This window comes from Rhinatrema bivittatum, chromosome 15, assembly GCF_901001135.1.
Source record: "Rhinatrema bivittatum chromosome 15, aRhiBiv1.1, whole genome shotgun sequence".
Taxonomy (NCBI): Eukaryota; Metazoa; Chordata; class Amphibia; order Gymnophiona; family Rhinatrematidae; genus Rhinatrema; species Rhinatrema bivittatum.
Genome location: NC_042629.1, coordinates 66,167,796 through 66,186,369, shown reverse-complemented (window position 1 = coordinate 66,186,369; position 18,574 = coordinate 66,167,796). Strand labels below are relative to the sequence as shown.

At 43.4% G+C, this 18,574-nt stretch overlaps 2 protein-coding genes across 8 annotated transcripts in view; one reads left to right on the top strand and one right to left on the bottom strand.

Moving 5' to 3' along the window:
- The window catches only part of TNFRSF9 (TNF receptor superfamily member 9), a 172,716-nt gene that overhangs the window by 82,258 nt on the left and 71,884 nt on the right, over nucleotides 1-18,574 (bottom strand). The window lies entirely within an intron of this gene.
- The window catches only part of LOC115076638 (coiled-coil domain-containing protein 50-like), an 87,333-nt gene that overhangs the window by 31,692 nt on the left and 37,067 nt on the right, over nucleotides 1-18,574 (top strand). For all 5 annotated transcript variants that reach the window (XM_029578298.1, XM_029578300.1, XM_029578297.1 and 2 more), the window contains exons 3-5: nucleotides 2,149-2,211; nucleotides 7,434-7,563; nucleotides 9,064-9,154. In XM_029578298.1, the coding sequence (XP_029434158.1) occupies nucleotides 2,149-2,211; nucleotides 7,434-7,563; nucleotides 9,064-9,154 (284 nt within the window). The remainder of the gene's footprint in view (nucleotides 1-2,148; nucleotides 2,212-7,433; nucleotides 7,564-9,063; nucleotides 9,155-18,574) is intronic.

Genomic DNA, 18,574 nt, shown 5'->3' with positions numbered 1-18,574 from the left:
TTTCTGTCCCATTCCATCGCCAAACGCTAGTTGTGTGTTAGTTGTACAGGAAGGCCCGCACCACATGGGGGGAGGGGACAGCAGAACGGTTTCCAACATAAACGTGTGGGCTGCTGAATGAGAAGACCAATATCCCCCCCCCCCCCTTCAGAAATGCCCAAAAGAGTCCTTATTAGAGGTCAAATGCTAGACAAACCTTACTTGGTTGAGGTTGCTTACTGTAACTCTAGAAATGTAAGATGAAGTGAGCACCCGCCCTAGAAAACGTGAAGCACTGGGTCTTACCCTTCTCTTCTCTCCCCAGGTAAGCAGAGTTCAACACTGATGCTGGAGGCTTCTTGCATAAATATTCCTTTTATAGCCAGCGGATACATTTACATTCATTTTCTACTACCTTATTTCTGTTTCTGCAACAGTTTGTTAAGTAAGAAAAGAAACGGATTTGAAAACAAGTTATCTGCATGGTCTGCCAGCCTCTCCTTAACGTTAGTCTCCATGCCCGGCGGCACCTGTAAACTACTACTAGAAAAAGATTTCTCTAGCAGCTCAAGGTCCCTGTTCCATGGAGCTTACAATCTAGTCAAGACAGCACTGCTAAGCATTTGGGGAGAATCCAGGAACAGATGTAAAGTCTCAAGGTGGATGTGATTTAATTTTAAGACAGGGACCGGCTTATCTCTTTGGATAAAAGGGTAAAAAAACTGAATCACTGCCCCACAAAGCAATCTAAGGCAGGAGGGTGGACTTCCCAGGGAGAGCTGTGCTTCTCTGTAAAGCACCTAGACATGTTTACAGAGCTTTCCATGCCTAAATCACAATTCAGAGTCGCCGGTAACAGGGTGACATCACTACCGAACATCAATTTGGTGCTCTGCACAGAAATAAAGATCAACAAACAAGTTATAGGCCATGCTTGCTTTTTTTTTTTTTTATACCGAGCTAACTTAATCCACTTCTGACTCATTTCAAGAGCTGCACTCTCTTTGTCACGTTCAATAAAAAGGTCTCGTTTGTTGACCTGTATTTCAGCATATCCAAATGATCCACCAAAGCAACCACACTATGGTGCTCTGTGTGTCCTGACCAGTCCCTGTTGTCTAGGGTCTGCAACACTCAGAAACCTCTCTCTCAGTTGTATGTTAAATCGGCAGCCATGCTGGCATTCTCATTAGGAAAGGCAAAAACTGGGGTGACGGACACCGGCAAGATGATGCCGAAATTTTGCACTGCTGTTGCTGGTCCTGAACCTATTCTGTGGGTAAATGGGAGGAACTCAGTTTCCAGAGTTGTACCTGTCATAAAGATGTAATGGGGGTGAGAGTGGGGGACCGATTTTCAGTTACCCGCACTGCTGCAAAGTTTGCGGATCCATTTTACCCACAGATTTTGTAGCTAATTTTCAATGGAGCAGTTTCCCTGTGAAAACTGCCTACACGGTTATAAAGTATCTGCAGACTTTGAGTCTGCCAATCTCTGCAGGCAGTGGAAAGGCCTAGGTTTGAAAATTTACTTCTGTGCACACTGTTTCTTCCTCCGACTTATCCATGTCCCTGGGATGCAGATAATTCTGATCTAGGGGAACCTAGACAGATAGCCAGCTTAGCTTCAGGAAGTTAAGCACCCAAAATTTTTGGTTTGCTTCATTCGTTTGCTTTTTTCCAGTGCGTTTTTCATTTCATTCGTTTCAGTAGTTTATGCACAAGAATGCAATTTTACATGCACGACAGTTTTAGGAGCATAAAGATATTGCATGCAGAAACTACCAAAATGAATAAAATGAATGCACTTTCACAACTTAGTTAACCTTGCTAAATCTCTTTGAAAATTGTCATCTAAATTCACTAGAAAAAATTTGAGAAAATCCCCTCTCCCTCACCTACCTAAACAAAGTACAGGTGTGCTTTATTAGCTAAGGATCAAAGAATATAAAAAGATATATATATATTTTTACATCCAATTAAGATGATCAGCATAAAACCCAGATCAGATCTTTGCACTCGCTGATTTTTGTTGCCTGCAAAAGAGGATCTGGTTTTGTTCCTCCCTTCCATTTATTTTTAGATTTCCACCTTAATAAGGGTTTAACTATGTTTATAATTCTAACCATTTGCCTTCATCCGTTAAGGGGTTTCCCTGTTTGTTTTTCAGTTTGCCGAGATTTTGCTGTCCTAGAAGACGGAGCCCTGGCGCATTGCTTGCAAGAACAAGAAAGTAAGATGTGAAGTTACACATTGTTTAGTGCCATAGCTTTTCTGTCCAGTCCATAAAGACCTTTGCAGCCAAAAAAAAAAAAAGAATCTGTATTGTTTTCAACTCTCACCTATAATTTGGGTAGCCCAGTTTCTGAATTACTAATATAGGCTGATAAATAGGTTCTCTTCTCTTACGGGGTAAGCTACAGCCTGACCAATTAGACTGAAGTGGAACTTATATATGTAGAAAGTTTACGTCTTACTATCTTCTGGTGCTCTTCCTTCTCTCTGCTCAATAAGTTTCATAGATACGAATGACTGTTATATACACATCCTACCTAATCTATAAAGAACACTAGGGCATCTAAAAAAAAAACCCAAACAAACGTTGTCAGCTTTAGAAGAATATAAACATGGAATATAAATTACATTTTTTTTAAATTACATTTTCTGAGTTAGCTTTCATCAGTCTATCATTTATAATTAAAGAGGGTACAAATGGAGTTGATTGAGACAGTTGCTGTAAAAACCCTGCACCAAATGCAACCATTGGCTCAGGATGCTGACATTGTCAGCTTTGAAAAGCATGAATTTATTTCTAAGCAGCCAACTTTTACATAAATGCCCCGAAAAATGGCTTCTCCTATTTTTTTATGCAAGAGACCGTTAAAGTTCAAGAGGCGAGAACCTTAAGAGTCACGTTCACTTAGCGGATTAAAAAGTCAACCAAGTCTGCATGTCCCACCATTTGGGATCACCTTCCCGGTGTGCAGCCTCCGAGTGCTCCGACCGTCCTACTGAATGGATCAGAGAACCTGCGGTGAAAGCATCCAGCTGTCTTCTGCTTGGCGGGGACAGCTGGACTGCTGGAGCACTATAGTGGAGGTGAACAAAGTTACCTTTGGCACGGACCAAGACCCCAAAATCTGGAGTAAATAACTCTTGCATTAAAAACCTCGGAGGAAATTTCTCGATCTTCTGCTTCAGTGTAAAAATTGCTCTCACATGTATTCGCAAATATATCCCAATATTTTCAGAGAGCATAACATTAGGGACAGATGTTGCCTCGTCCATTTGTGGCATATTGCACAACATTTTCAGTTCTTCATGCTTTCAGGGGGAATGGTTTGTAACTCATCCAACTTTTAAAGCAACCAAATTTAAGTGCCTCTTTAATGGAAGATTGAACACCTCCTTAATAGTATAAAGAAGAGCTAAATTTCGTGAGTATCTGAAATCCCCATACGCAGACTTTCACAGCCCTTTTACCGTTTGACTTGTGCCACAAAAGGTCTTTCTCTGATTTAGGAGAGAAACAAGAACACGGAAATTTGAATACTTAAGGGAAGGGTAAAGGCTTTTTCGGTGATCTTGTATAAAGACTCATTCTAAAAGCGTGTCAAATCTTGTCGGGAAGGGAACAGAACATTGACTGCTTTTTCTGCTATCTGTGGATATAGTCATTACTAGGCCCCTTCGGTGGTCTACAAATGCAGGAAGATAGAATCCAAAGGTTTGAAAGATAGTATCAAGCATTGGTGTTGAAGCCAAGTTAGGATATCACAAACAGAGGAGAAGGGAACTAAACTGGGTTCATGATAATACCCATAGCAGTACCTTCTTTGAAAATTAAATAGCAGATGAAGAAAATCCCAACTTTTATAGCTAGTGATCTGTCCCTTAAAGTATCAAACAAAGAAGCAATGGTCTAGACCTTAAGAGAGCTGTAAGGCCAGATCCTTCAGGAAGAGAGACTGCCCATTATTCTGGACTTACTGTCACCTGGAAAGAACCTGCAAGTAAGATACTTGATCAAGCTGTAGTTTTCCGAGCTAGTCTTGCTTTCAGCATAAATGAAACATGGAGAGAGCACGAACCAGAGTTTTTCCTGGCATTGTCTTTTCCAAAGATAAACTAGACAAATGGAGGCACACCCCCATAATGATGAAAGCAAAACAGGAAAAGCGGTGGGTCCTGCAACTCTGGGACCAATTATTTTATTTTGTTAGATTTCATGAGCATTGTTTGTTTTGTGCTTTTGGATTTCTTTTTTTTTTTTTCCAAAGCTGGTTGTAGAAGGAAGCTCAAAGTATTGGTTATCAAGTTTAGTGTCTGTTAGTGTTCTCAAATGCAAATGGTATCCCAGTGCTCACTCTAGTGTAGCACATGTAGACAGAAACGCAAAAATCTCAAAAGTAGGTAAGATAATTGGTGCTTTGGAACCTTGGAGACATTCGCTCACATCACATCTCCTTTGTTTACTGTGTAACTTTGAGTAAATCACTCAACCTTCTCATGAACAATCAGTCTCAATGGCCATGGAGCAAGGATCTGGCACTTAACTTCACTGCTGTTGTCACTAACAACGCCATATAAATACAATGGAAAAAAACCAATACATGTGTAGAATACAATCTAAACTGATTATCACAGCATTGTTTGATCCGCTTTTTATAAAAGCCTGACTGTGGCTCAGCAGATATGTGGAAAACATAACATATTGGGACTTGTCTAATCTAGACACCGTATTAGAGAAATTGCTTTTATCAAAGCCATGGTTCCTCATCCCAAGAAAACGACCATCCATCTTTTTTGAATGAATCGTTTTTCAGTTTTGCAGAGCCTCTCCACTGTGTAATCAAGATAAAATAAATATCGGGAAGAAAGATCAATGTCCCTGTAGCCTACCAGACAATTTCATTGTAATCTGTCTTCACTGATAGTGGATAAGATGATGAATGTTGCTGAGAAAATACTTCAACATAAAGTTTACCAAAAATACCCCAAGAATTTCATGTTTCCTTGGTTTGCTCGCATCAATCGCTGGACCCTCTTTATAACAAACCTTGGTTATAAGAAGATGAAATAGAGCCAGGCACAGCATACAGGATTCACTGTAGCAGGCAAAGTCTGCTATGACAGATGCTCTAAATGGAGGAAAAACGTGCGAACTCCTCAGCCTGTTTCTGAGAAGACGTTGCCTTTGAGAGACAGAATTCTTATTAACTGGATGAGCGACTTCAGACCCAGAACTTCCTGCTTTAACTCTGCTCCCCTTTTGTCTCCTCTGTACAGAAGCCTCTTGCTCTGATTCCCAGTAAGAAACCCATCCCCAGCCAGCACTTGTCATAATTGCCAGAGGACAAACCTAAGAGCAGACCTGTGGCCGGGAGCCAGTGACTAATGAGCACTCTCGGCTGCTGGTGACTGGAATACGCACGCCCTCCTGACCACCGCCACCTGGGGTACAGAAACTGATTGGAAATTCGGCACCCTGCTCTCCCGAGTGCATAATCCTGCTTAGTCCTCCCCTTCACGGGATATTTCATTTTTCTTTTAATTAAATGGTGCCTCAGTGACTCAGATTCTAAGGCAGACACAAAGTAATTAAAGCAAGGAGACTACAGACACAAGTCTATAACGAGTGTGTGCTTGTGATTTTTTTTTTTTTATTATGGCTTTTAGTGAATATAAAACGAGGCGGAGGAGAAGACAGTGACGCCTGAAAACGTTACCTCTGAATGCTTTGACGTGTCGCGCGTGCAGAGAATTACTGTAGGTGCAAAGTTTTATCACAGTATTTCAACACAGAGGACACGAAGTTGGCCATGGAAGTGTAGTGCTAGCATTTAGTCCAGCATTGCTTTTACTTGCTTTTATAAAAAGTAGTCACTGCCATAAATTTTGAGAGCAATTTTCATTGATAAGTCTGTGGATTGCCTTCACAGGGAATTTCAAAGATCATAGGGTCCAATATTCAAACATACGGCTATCTTACAGGGTCATTCATCGAATTGCGTTAGGGCCCTATCGCCCACGATAACGCTATAACGCATGTGTTATTTATCGCAGCGAGCGCTGCGTATGCAAATTTGCAAAATTTATTCGGGTGGGCAGATTATGGGAGGTGTTTGGGTGGAGTAAATTAAAATGCAGTGTGGTAGTGCTGTGTGCGATAGCACAGCGCGTGCATTATACGTGCTCTCGCGGGCAATAACACTGGAAGTAACTACACATTTTTTCCTAGCATTATGACATACGATAGTCATCTTTTTATACCACTATAGGAGGGTCATCTAGTAACTCGAGGTGAGGTTTTTGTGGTGGTCTAGGGTTTTGGGGCCAGTTTTACATGCACAGGCAGACGTACGAACAGCACAGTACACATCAGCGAAGATCTGACATGATTTGGATGCATCAAGCTAAGGCGAGAGAAATCTCATCTTTCTGTACCTTTCCTCATTCCAAATCACGTCATTTCTTCGCTGATGTGTACTGTGCTGTTCGTTCCTCTCACTGTGCATGTAAAACTGGCCCCAAAACCCTAGACCACCACCAAAACCTCACCTCGAGTTACAAGATGACCCTCCTAGAATGATGTAAATAATCAACTACTATGAAAGCCTTATAAAGAGACACACTCTCTCTGTCCTTCCCCAGGAGCAACACAAAACAAGGAAATGCCTGTCTGGGCACTTCACAAGCTGCGAAGTGAAAATATCGCAGGTGTGAGAAATTTATAGCAGTTTGATGAAACTAGGGGTAAGTTAGTCGGATATAACTTATCCGGCTAACTTACTTGGGATATTCAAGGACAAGGCTATGCCACTGGATATACCCAGATAAGTTCTAGTTAATTGGATAAGTTATATTCGGCTAACCTTAGACCTGCTATCGAGCAGGTCTGACTTATTCATTTAACTTGACCAGATAAGTGTGACTATCGGCACTTATTCAGTTAAGGTAGCCAGATAAGTAGCCTCGCCCACAACCCGTCCCTGAGACATCCAGCTATCTACTTAGCCCGATAAATATTTATTGGGCTAAATGGCAGTAGCTGCAAATAGCCTAGTTATGTATACATGCAGAGTTGTATGTTATTTTTGTATTGTTTCATTGATTTTTTTTTTTGTTTGTTTTATTGTAATCCACTTTGAACTTTTAAGAAGCGGGATAGAAATCTTTTTAAATAAATAAATTAATAAATATCCAGTGGCTGCCAATTAGCCGGATAAGTCCCTATTTATCCAACTAAGTAGCCCTAAATTTTGGCCTCCCTATATATGTCTTACCTGCACTTTGCTAAATGATGTGGAAAAGTGCAGCGTTTCAGTAAATCCTTCAAATGTTTGAGGGGTTTTTTTGTTTTTTTTAAAGTGTTTTCTGATAACTGCAGTGCAATTTCTGCAGTCGTACTGTGCACGCGCCTCACTGAAACACTGTTTCCCTCTGCCATCCCAGTTGAGCAACACTACGCTTCAAATATTCAGAAGAACAAACTTGTGCAGAAGGACATTCGAATAGCCAAGAAACTCCAGGATGAAGAGGACCACCAGAGCAAGCTTCAGAGTTTGCAGAAACAGAAACAAATGTAAGTCAATCTGCTCTTTCTTCTCGGTCTTCCAAGGTCTGATTTCAAGTTATTTTCCTACCAGTCCTCTCACCTCCTTGGTTGTCTTTTGCGACGGCACCTAGGATAATGAGAACCTAGCTTTCTAAGCCTTTTTTAAAATTATTATTATTTTTCCAGTCATTTCACAGACAAAAGGGGGTTGGTATAGCTGCCTAATCCCTTCAGCAGCACACGTCAGGAGACCCCATCCATCTCTTTTGCCATCAAATTGTCCAGAATGAACTGCTGAAAGAGGAGAAGTTCCATCTCTTCCTTCATCCAAACGTCACCTCCACCCTAAACCACTGTCATTAACATCAGACTTGGTTCTTTATAACTCAAATGTTCCTTTTTCCATTCAAAAGCATAAGAGCCAGCAACATTCAGAACTGCCGAGTAGGAAGGCTAGCAGGGGGCGATCATTTCAGAACAAAAGAACACAAGACTTCCCACACTAGGTCAGAGGTCCAACAAGGTCCAAGGTCCAACAAGCCCAGCATCCTGTTTCTAAGAGTGGCCAGTCCAGGTCACAAGCTGTAGACTGCTTGACTCATGCTTCTGCAGACATTAATTCCTACATCTATATCACTCTCACGTTGGATCCATTGGTTTAACCATGTGCAGCCTCTTTTTAGGGGTCATTGCCCACATTTCTTCCCCTCCTGGTGGTCTCTGCCAGCCGCTCTGCTCCCCAGGTGGCCTGCCTAGGATATCCCAAGGGCTGGCGAGAGCTGCTTCTGCGACGAGCAAGGGCCCCCCCACCATCTTCTCTCAGCACCTCACCTCCGCAGTGCACCCAAGCTCAGCTGGGCCCCTGGAAGTTGAGGGGATTCGGGCATGGCACCCTTTAAAGCGGTATTGCTCTTCAGCAGTGTGGAAACAGAAATGTGCTCTTGATTGTCAATTTGATATAAACATAACTGCAGGACAGTGCTGCGTGTGTTGTACTTGACTTTGAACGACTGCATTGTCTATCGAACGAGTTAAGAGTCCTGCCCTTTTCCCCCCTCCTGTTTAGCTTTACTGTTTCCTTAGCTACAGTCCTGCGTAGAGAAATAAATAACAGCTCTAATTTTCATGTTTCTTTAAGGACAGAGTCCCATACACTTGGGCTGCTTGGTAAATGCTTTGCTCCCCTAATCTCCAAATCAAGGCCATAGAATTGCTGGCCCTGCAAAGTATTGTTTTTGACTTTAACATTTTGGGGTTTGAAACTGATGAGTTTAAATTCAGATTTTGCCCAGTTAAATTTCCTATATGCTTTTTACCTGGGTGGCAGCGACCTCGTATGCAGTTTGCGTTTTTAACTCTCTTTCACTGAGTGAGTCGGCTCTTTGCTCAACTTGTTTGACTTTTTACCTTGGGACTGCACAGGAAAGTGGGGTCTCCAGCTTTTGCCAGGCTGGGCTGAGAGAGTCGGCGACCCAGTTTATGGTGCAGATAATAAAAAGCCTGCTTTCTCTGTATTTCTGCCAAAAGTGAAGAGAGGGATCTGGCGTATGCTCACGCGATTCAGGAGGAGCTCCGGCGGAAAGCAGAGGAATGCCAGCAGAGAGAGGAAGACGACCAGGTAAAGAGACACTGTCGTCTGTTCGCCTTCCTCAAGTTGAGGATACAGACAGAGGAAATTTGGGGACATGCTGCCTTCTTTGACATTGGGGATGGCGCTTTGGCATAGCGGTGAACCCAGGGAGTCTCTGGCTCGTTTCCCTCTATCCACACCCTCCCTCCCCCACGCTGAATCATAAATTTGTCCTGTGTGAAAAACAACCCAGAAATAACAAAATCATTTTTCACTTTTGGGTCCTTTCCAATGCAAAATGACACACACACACACACACACACACACAACATAAGAACATGGTCCATCAAGCCCAGCATCCTGTTTCCAACAGTGGCCAATCCAGGCCATAAGAACCTGGCAAGTACCCGAAAACTAAGTCTATTCCATGTAACCATTGCTAATGGCAGTGGCTATTCTCTAAGTGAACTTAATTAATAGCAGGTAATGGACTTCTCCTCCAAGAACTTATCCAATCCTTTTTTAAACCCAGCTACACTAACTGCACTAACCACATCCTCTGCCAACAAATTCCAGAGTTTAACGAAGCTTTTTGGTGCTTGTCTTAGTGAGCTACTACATTGTTTAAGCACTAAAACGAAAAGAAACCAAATACATTTTGAAAAAAAAAAAAAAAAGGAGCAAAAATTTTTTTTTTAAAGGCCTCCCCCTCTAAATTGCAAGTTTGTTGGAACAGACCATATTGGAACCAGGGGAATTTTCTAGCACGGTGCTGAGTGAATAATAAATATTATACTATTATTTCCTGCCTGTTCTTTCTGAGCTGTGCTGCCGTCCTTCAGAGCACTAAGGCTATTCCGTGTTCTCCAATGATAAGGACTTGACAGTCATGGGCTAAAGCTGACCACGGCCTCTCTCTAGAAAGTGAAGCCTTGCTCATCACGTTCAACCTGTTTATTTAGACAAGGCTGATTTAATGCTGTTTTCCTATTGATGTCTGCGAGATTGGTCTAACTCGGGAGGAGGCAAAAAAAAGTGGCGTCAAGTGCTCAGGATTTCGATGTGACCTACAGAAGCGAGCGTCTCGCTTACCCTATGTTCAGGTAATATACAGCAGCATCACACAAGATGCTAAAACATTTTATCCCTAATTGCTTTTCGTATTCACTTAGCTGGAACTCAGACAGAGCACATCTCAGTGATTGAAGGAATAGGTAATGAACATATATATATATTTTTTTTTTTTCTTAAATGCCACTGTAATAAAAAACATGCAGCAGTGCCGCCCTTCCCTGAATTCTAATTCCAGACTCCTCCCGACGAGTTCAGATTCTGCGCTTGCCCTTTAAGGACAGATCTGGACATCTGGTGGCGGGGGTAATTTATTTTTTTAGTTTTGTTAGACTAGGGATGTGGATTTCGTTCAACAAATGTTAACTGTTTAAACGACTGAGATTTAAAGGGTTCACAGTTTAAACCCTGGAGGGGAGCCTGCTGAGCTTCTGCCTCCGTATCCGACACGTCCATGGATCGGCCAGTAGTAGCCCAGCCTCTCCCGTAGGGGTGGCCACGGAGCTAAAAATATAGAGATAAGTTTTTAAAATTAGCCAGTTAAGATAACCGGCTAACTACAGACCTGCTCAATAGGAGATCTAACGTTAGATGGATACCTTAGGCGGATAGGTTTAAAAACCTCTCTGTATTTTCAGAGGCATGGTCGCAGCACTCCTGCCAGTTACATCCCTGGAACACCTTTTTTTTTTATCCAGCTAACGACCTATCCAGCTGGATAACAGGCTGAATAAACCAAAGATGGATAACCAAGTTACCGACTAAATGGCTTTTGAATATCTGCCTCGTTGTGTTCATTCCTGGATGAATTGGTTTGTGTTGTGACCTGGCTATACTGGAAGATCAGAGTGTGGATTTGTAAGCGAAGATGTTGTCCTGGGCAGCCTTCATTCCTTGCAATTTTTGTTTCTCTGTGCATTTCATTTTATTTATACAAGTTTTTCAAGTTTGTTTTTTTTTTGGGGGGGGGGGGGGGAGGAAGGGGAGTGGCAAAATGGGTGCACTTTGTCTTCAGGCCTCACCCACTGCTTTGAACATCCTTTTTCCCTTGCTCTACTTATGCTTTATGTGAATTGGTGGAACGTAGACGTTGGCCAAGGATCAACAACTGCCTTTCCTCATTTTTTTTTTATTTTTTGTATTTTAGACTGGTGGTGGTTGGGGAGAATTGGGAGGGGCTCTCTTTCAACTTTAAACACTAACATGCCAAGAATGAAACAGAAAGCGGAATGAAAAATGTTGCTTTCCTTTTTAAATGCTACCCGGATCATCTAAAATTTAAATTTTGACAGTGCTGCTCCCTTAAGGGAGTCACACCAATTAGTATTTGCTTCTTCATTTTGAAAATATTCCCCACCTTTCCAGTAATGCTCAAGGCAGTTTACAACAAATTATAAATTACCACAGCACTTTATAATAACTATATAATATCAAACATAAAGCAGTTAAGGAAAAGATAAAAATACCATAAGAAAAAGGTGAAACTCAATCAAAACCATTCTAACACAATATATCAATCTTTCCAATTCATAAAATCCATCTAACAAATAATCCTAAACCCCAGAAATCTAAAATCCAGGACAAATAATATGTAATCCCAGTTGACAATTCAATATTAAATCAAAGCCTGGACTTGGTGATGTTCTGGAGTCTTCAACCGGTTCTAAACTGTTCTAAGAGGCGGGTTATTTTTCAACTCATTGTGATTTCAATCCAAGTTGCTGAAAAAAATATTAGGAACCTTCTGTGGAGGTTCTCCAAAGTTACAGAATTAAAAGTCAGTGAACAAGGAGGCAATTAGCCTCATTTGTAACCATCTTTCGAGAGTAATACTCCCTTTTCCAGGTCGCTGTACTGAATTAGTCCAAGAAGGAAATATGGCCTGCCACATCTTGGTTGAATTTCATTTCTGCTGGCTACAACACAACTAACTTTTCCATCCCGTGCAGCAATTTTATTCGGTGCCAGCCCTGACTGTTTATTTTCCTCGGAGGTAAAGGAGTTATAATAAAGCCAACATAGCCATCTCGAGAATAAAGTCTGCTTATGCGAGGTGCGCTTCCAAAACCACAATGCCTTAGACTCCTGCTCCCACCGAAGAATTTGCTGCTGGAAGACGTCTGCATTCTGGTGAGAGGGGTGAGAATAATCCTCCTTTCACCACCACCACTTATGAAGCTCTTCACTGTCGAACGAACGCCAATTCAAGCAAGCCTCCTCTTGTTCTCTTCTTCCTTGTGCCAGCCCGAAATGAGCCCTGGTGTGTACTTAGTATGCTAATTGTTTTAAAAAGTGCAGAACATAGGCTACCTCCTCTAAGGGAGTTTTGTTAAAGGAGTCCGTCTGAACAGAGATACTGAGAGGGGTAAAGGCAGGATGATAAGTTCAGCACCTTGGACGTGGTCAAGACTAGTAGTTAAAAAAAAATATATATATATAGACAGGTTTCTGGAGGATGGGCCCATGAACGGTTATTACCCAGGTAGACTTGGGTGTCTCCACCGCGTGCTTCTGAGGGTAACATGGAATGGACTTCCTTATCAGCACCTGACCCTGACTGGCCACTCTTGGAGACAGGATGCTGGGGCTTGATGGACTATTGGTCTGACCCAGCGTGGTGCCTCTTACGTGCTTATTCTTAGTGCAAGAGATATATCAACTGCACTCAGTGTTATTAATCCTTCCTGACTGACTGACTGTGTACTAGAAAGTCACGCCAGTTACAAGGCAGGTATGCAAGGTCCAAACACAGATTTATCTTCAGTTTGCCCACGTTGTGGTGTCTCGAGATTAACGCATCATCACTGCAGCTTTTCAGACAGTGTCTCTTGTTGCCAAACCTCTGCCCCTGTTGCACAGTGCCTTTTGCTTGGCACTGTACTGAATCCAAAGTGGAACCGAGGCCTTCCCGTTTCACTCCCTTTATCCGCTTGACCTTCTGAACTACCCTTTGAGCAGGGCGACAGTTTTTAATAGGAAAAGGTAATTAATGATTCCCCTGATCCCGGACTGATTCTTGGATCCCACAGAGCGCAGCAGTATTTCCCGAGCTTGTCTCCTGCGTCTGCTCTCTGTCTACTACTTTACCTTCCCCCACACGAAATAGCCAAGAAGAGAGACTCAGCGTGGTAAGCGGCCCGTCTTTATACAGCAAGGGAGATGAAAAGGCTTATTTAAGACTTTTGAAACGGAACCTGTGACGCCGAGCTCCCAGGAAGAGGACGGAGTTTACTTGCATTGAATTTTGGAAGGTCTTTCAAAGAAGTTACCGGTGGCAGTTCTTCTTGGCCGAAAGGCTGCATGTCCAACGCCTTTAATGCTCTTTTCAGAAGAAGCACAGCTCTGATTTATAAGCTGTATATTACCTCCACGATTTTGCAGGGTTTGACTGCAAAAGCAATATCTTTGAAAAAAAAAATAATAAAAACCTCCTGAACAGCCTTAAAAGCCTGTCAAGAGAGACCGTGTTTTGATTTGATATAATGTTTAAATACAAGTTGTGAGACATGGCAGATGAGTCTGGACTGTGAATTATTGTGAATGCATAAATTAGCAGGCATTACTCGCCCTTAGATTTGCAGTAGCATCTTTAAATATTATTTTTTGACAGTCCAGAGATATATTTCTAACTTCTCTGGCAAGTTTTTTCTAATTGTGCAGACTCTGTAACTTGACGTCGCGCTGCGCCGGTGTCTAATCACCTTGACTTTTCTCCCCACTCATTAAGTTCAAATTTCACTTCTTTAACTCACTGTGCCACATTTTCAGTGAAGTCATGTTAAAGCCGAAGGTCAAGGGACATTAGGAGGGATAGAAAATCTGCCTAATAGCAACGTTAAAATACATGCAAGGAGTTTAGGAAAGAGCGGGGGTGTGATCAGTTTTCCATCACCACCGGGGGGATAGGACAAGAGAGCGCAGACTAAACACGGAGCAGGATTCGATACTAGGACGATGTGCACCTGTAAAAGTGGTGCACAATTTTCAAAGGGAACGTATGCGTGTAAGCTGAAGCCTGAAGATCTCTGCAACTTATGCAGACGTTCCTGTGCGGGCCGTTACAAAGTTGCCCCCTAAAACGATTATTTTAGTAACAAGTTATGAACCTTTCACTTATCACCTGACAGAGACAGTTTTGCCTTTCCTCTCTTTTCACCTTCTTGGCCCATGTCCTGTTTTTGATGAGCTTTTCTCTAGTGGTGGTGGGGTGACGGACATACAGTGGAGGGAGGGAGGGAGGGAGGGGATGGAACGAGAATTCCCCTTCATAATTACAGAGAAAGTAAGAGTACTGTTTTCACTCCAGAAGCTCGTGCAGTGATACACTGGCAGCTCAAAGGGCACTACACATCGCCGAATGTATTTGCACGCCAGCAGCTTGAAATTCTCCTGCTCACTGGTCTTCGATGGGCTGGGATGAAATACAGCTTCAGAAGTTGCATGCAAGAGTAGCGTGCGGAAGTACGAACTTTTTTTCTTGCACGAACGAGACAGAATACCAATAACTGTCACGCCCATGCATCAGGGTGGCAGCTTTGTGTCTTAAACCGTTCTGAAGATACAAGGCGATAATCCTGCCTATGCTCAATTCCTAACCCTTCTTGGACGAAACGTGTCCTTGGGGCGGCAAGACACATGAGCAAAAAAAAAAAAAAAAAATTCTGCTCTTCCCCTTCCACACTGTCTTTTGGAGATTTTCCAGCACAGGGGAAATTCATTTCCAAAGTACTGAAATTGTACAACATGTTGACATTTTCAAAATGAACGGCACTCTTTAGTCTAACTAGTTTGTGTTAGTATTAATGAAAGTTGTCGTGTTGGTACGGCTTGGTACACTTATTTTTGATGGGCACTTCTTCCTTTAAATCTGCAGCACAGTGTACTCTGGTTTTATAAATGGCGTATGTTTGCATGTACCAGCGGGAGGATTTCCTTGGGACATGATGGCATCTAGACAGCCTTGAAGTTTGGGGTTGAAAATGTGGCAGAAAATTCAGAAATAGTCCCAGTCGTATTGGGTGCCACTGGCCTGATGTAGAATTTCCAAGTGCATCTTAAGATGTTGCCAACACCCTAGGAACTCCAAGAGGCAGCTCTCTTTGGCTCAATGCAAGTACTAAGAGCATTAACAGTAAATCCGAGAGAACGAGATGGTCCCCGGCATACCGTGGCTTACGAATTAGGTTCATTCCGGTCAAGATATGCGCGAAACAAACCCATTTGGAGAAACCGACCCCTGTTTAGTTGTGACCTAAAACCGTTGTTTGTAGACGCAGAACTCTGAATCTTGCTTGACAGGAGTTACCATTTTTTTTATTATTTTGATCCGGCAGTTTCCTCCACTTCCTTTGGACCTCCCGCCTACGTTGCCCAGATGCGTGGATGTGAAGCGTATGGGAACGTTATTCTGGAAGTCTCTTGTGCAGTTTGGCGGGTTCCCTCAGAAATCTCGTTTGCTGTGATAACGAATGGCCTGAACACCAGCCCTGCGACGCACACACAAACACGATTCACTGTGTAATTTTGTTTTGCAAGGATGATGGCTGCAGTAATTTTTCAACGGAGTGGAGTCCAAGGGCCTGATTAACTAAGACTTTTCCCCCATTGTGCGTTTACAGGAAGAAAGCTACGATTCTGACCCGAGCTACCAAGAGTAGTTTGGTTTCTGTTTATTTGTCTTTTCTTTTGACTTTGTTATTGGGAAGACAGAAACTTTTGTAAAATCCTCTAAGGCTTTCCTGCCAAAGTATTACTGTTTGGCCAGATTTGTGTAATTGGTTTATCCAGATGTCAGGGTGCACAAAAGTGGGTCTTATTAAACTGAAATTTTGGAAATTTAAAGCAAAAACAACAACAAAAAACCCAAGTATGTGTCTTTGGAAGGCTTTTCCTGATTTCAGAAAGCAAACTTTTCATGTTCCTTTACTTTCGGCCTCATGGTTTCCGCCTGCTCCTTCTTTGTGCTTTCAGCTCTGCTGGGCTAAAGCGCCGTGAATCTTCCATTGCAACTCCCCAAGAACCATTTTTCCCCTCTTTTATTTCTGCTCCCAGTCCAGTTGGCGCAGCATCAGTCCCTCCTCCTACAACTCTACAATCGTGCACTCTAAGGGCAGCCACCAGGGGTCGCTGTTGTTCCACGAGTGGGACTTCTACCCCTCAGGGGCTGTGAGCACCGCCTCCACAGGATCCCCAGCCCTGGTCAACACGGGGTGCAGAAGACAGGACCCGGGAGCTATTCCATTTCTTAAATAGGAAAAAAAATAAAAATAAAAAAGGGTTGAAAGTAATTTGCTTCAATCTTCATTTCTGGGCCTGTTTGTACAAAATAATTATAGTAAAAATAGAAAGTATCCCCCTGCAAGGATAAAAACTGCTATTCTTCTAGGAGTCTCAGTTCATTTGTGCTCGGTTTTACACAAAATTACTGTAATGCTGGACAGAGCTCTGGATATATCATTTGTAACTGCTGGCACCTGTCAGTGAGCTGGCGGCATTAGAGACAGACTCTGCTATTGTGCAGCGACCACAGCTGTAGAAAGAAGGCTGCCTGAAGAGAGCCGCGTCTGGGCTGGAGTGGAGCCCAGCGCAGGAATGGCTTGCAGAGCTTACGAGCAGGGCAGGGGCCATGCATTTATCTACCCCATGCAGACTGTTTGAAACTCTGCCTCCCACCCCCACCCACCCCCCATATTGGCACAGAATGAGGTGCACACCTGGGGATTTGCTCGGACCGGCCTGTACAAACAAACAGTCGTTTTGGGCCACTGTCCCCAGCTGCTGCTTGTCTCCCCTCCCCCCTCCCATTTGCAGTGCCCATCCATTCACCGTTACCGCTACCTGGAGCGCTGCAATCCATGTGCACTCTGCTGCCCTCTGCTCTTCCTCTCTGAGCCACTGACAGAGACTTAAACCTGCAACGGTACAGGCGGGAGATACCAACAGGCTGGGTGCAATACCGCGCACTGGATGCGGCGCACGGCTCAACCTGCGATTGTACGAGTGTCCATAACCCCCCCTCCCAACAGGGGTTAGCGTGTCCAAACCAAAGTCCAATCGCACACGTTGGTAAGAGCGCTCATCATACGCATGTTGATGAGGTTATCAATTCCCACCCCATGCAAAAAAAAAACCCCAAAATTTGTGCCTGACATGCACATTTTTGCTCACCAAAATTAATGCCTGCCCCGAGCAGGTGCTGACGTTCAGGTTAGGAAAAGGGACGCTCAGTTATCGAGCTTCCATTTTCCTAACCTGTGGCTGTGCTATAAAATTGAGCGTCCCTTTTCCTAACCAGCTGACAGCCACCTCTCCTGGGTGCCCGCTGCCGAGGAGGCACTAGGGGCGGGCAATTTCTCCTAGCACCTCCTTTTTACCGTGGCACCCAATTTAAATATTAAACTGGGCGCCCGGGAGAGGTGGATTGACGTGGGTGAAGGGAGCGGGTGCTCGATCGTGAGCGCCTGTTTAACGAGCACCAATATTGCATCGGCCTACAAGTGGGCAGCGTGTGGGGGGGGGGGGGGGGGGGGGGGGGAGGGAGGAGGAGGGGAACCAAATGGTGCTTTTCTGCTGACATCGTCTAGCTTTGGAAGGCGCTCTGACCCCAACCAGCATTCCCATTACTGTGTAAAAATCATCATCACCAGTATGCGGCAGGAACGAGCTGGGAGTCAGAGCATTCAACTGAAAGACCAGTCTCTACCTCAGGTCAACCAGATCCTGCTGGGCTGCACGGGGCTCTTATATTCTTAGGGAACCCAATTGGAAAATCAGGATTACATCTCCAGGACCGAACCTGCCTGTGAAGACTTTTGTCGTGTAACACTTTAGCTGAAACAGCGTTGCCCCTCACTGGTTGGTAATTTTCTTGTAGGGTGTATACTGAACATGGCTCTCAGCTTTACAGAAACAAACCCATTTTATTGTCAGCCACAGTTCTCTTGTGTATTAAGTTGTCAATATTTGCTGCCCTCTTGTGGTAAAAGAGCAGCCTTTGTCTTGTTTACAAGATTTCTTCCACTTTTCCCTCTTCATCCTCGTTGACCTCTTTCACTTTGTGTGGCTCTTTTTTTTTTTTTACATAAGTAAAACGGGACTTCTAGTAGGAATGCGCATTCGTTTTTAATGAATGCCAAAAATGCAATGAATGAGGCCATTCAACCAGATTCAGCTGCAACTTTAGCTAGTTGGCTGTGGCTGAATATCTGGACAAAATTAACCAGTTAACTTTACCATGTGGTGGCTCTTAATATCTACTCCAATTTGGCCATTGCATCGACATTCCTGAGGCCAGGGGCCAAGTATCAGAGATCCTTCCAGAACCCAGTATCATGGGTTCAAAATCCATCCACTAGGTGTCAACTTTTTATTGATGATCTCAATATCCTTCTTACCTTG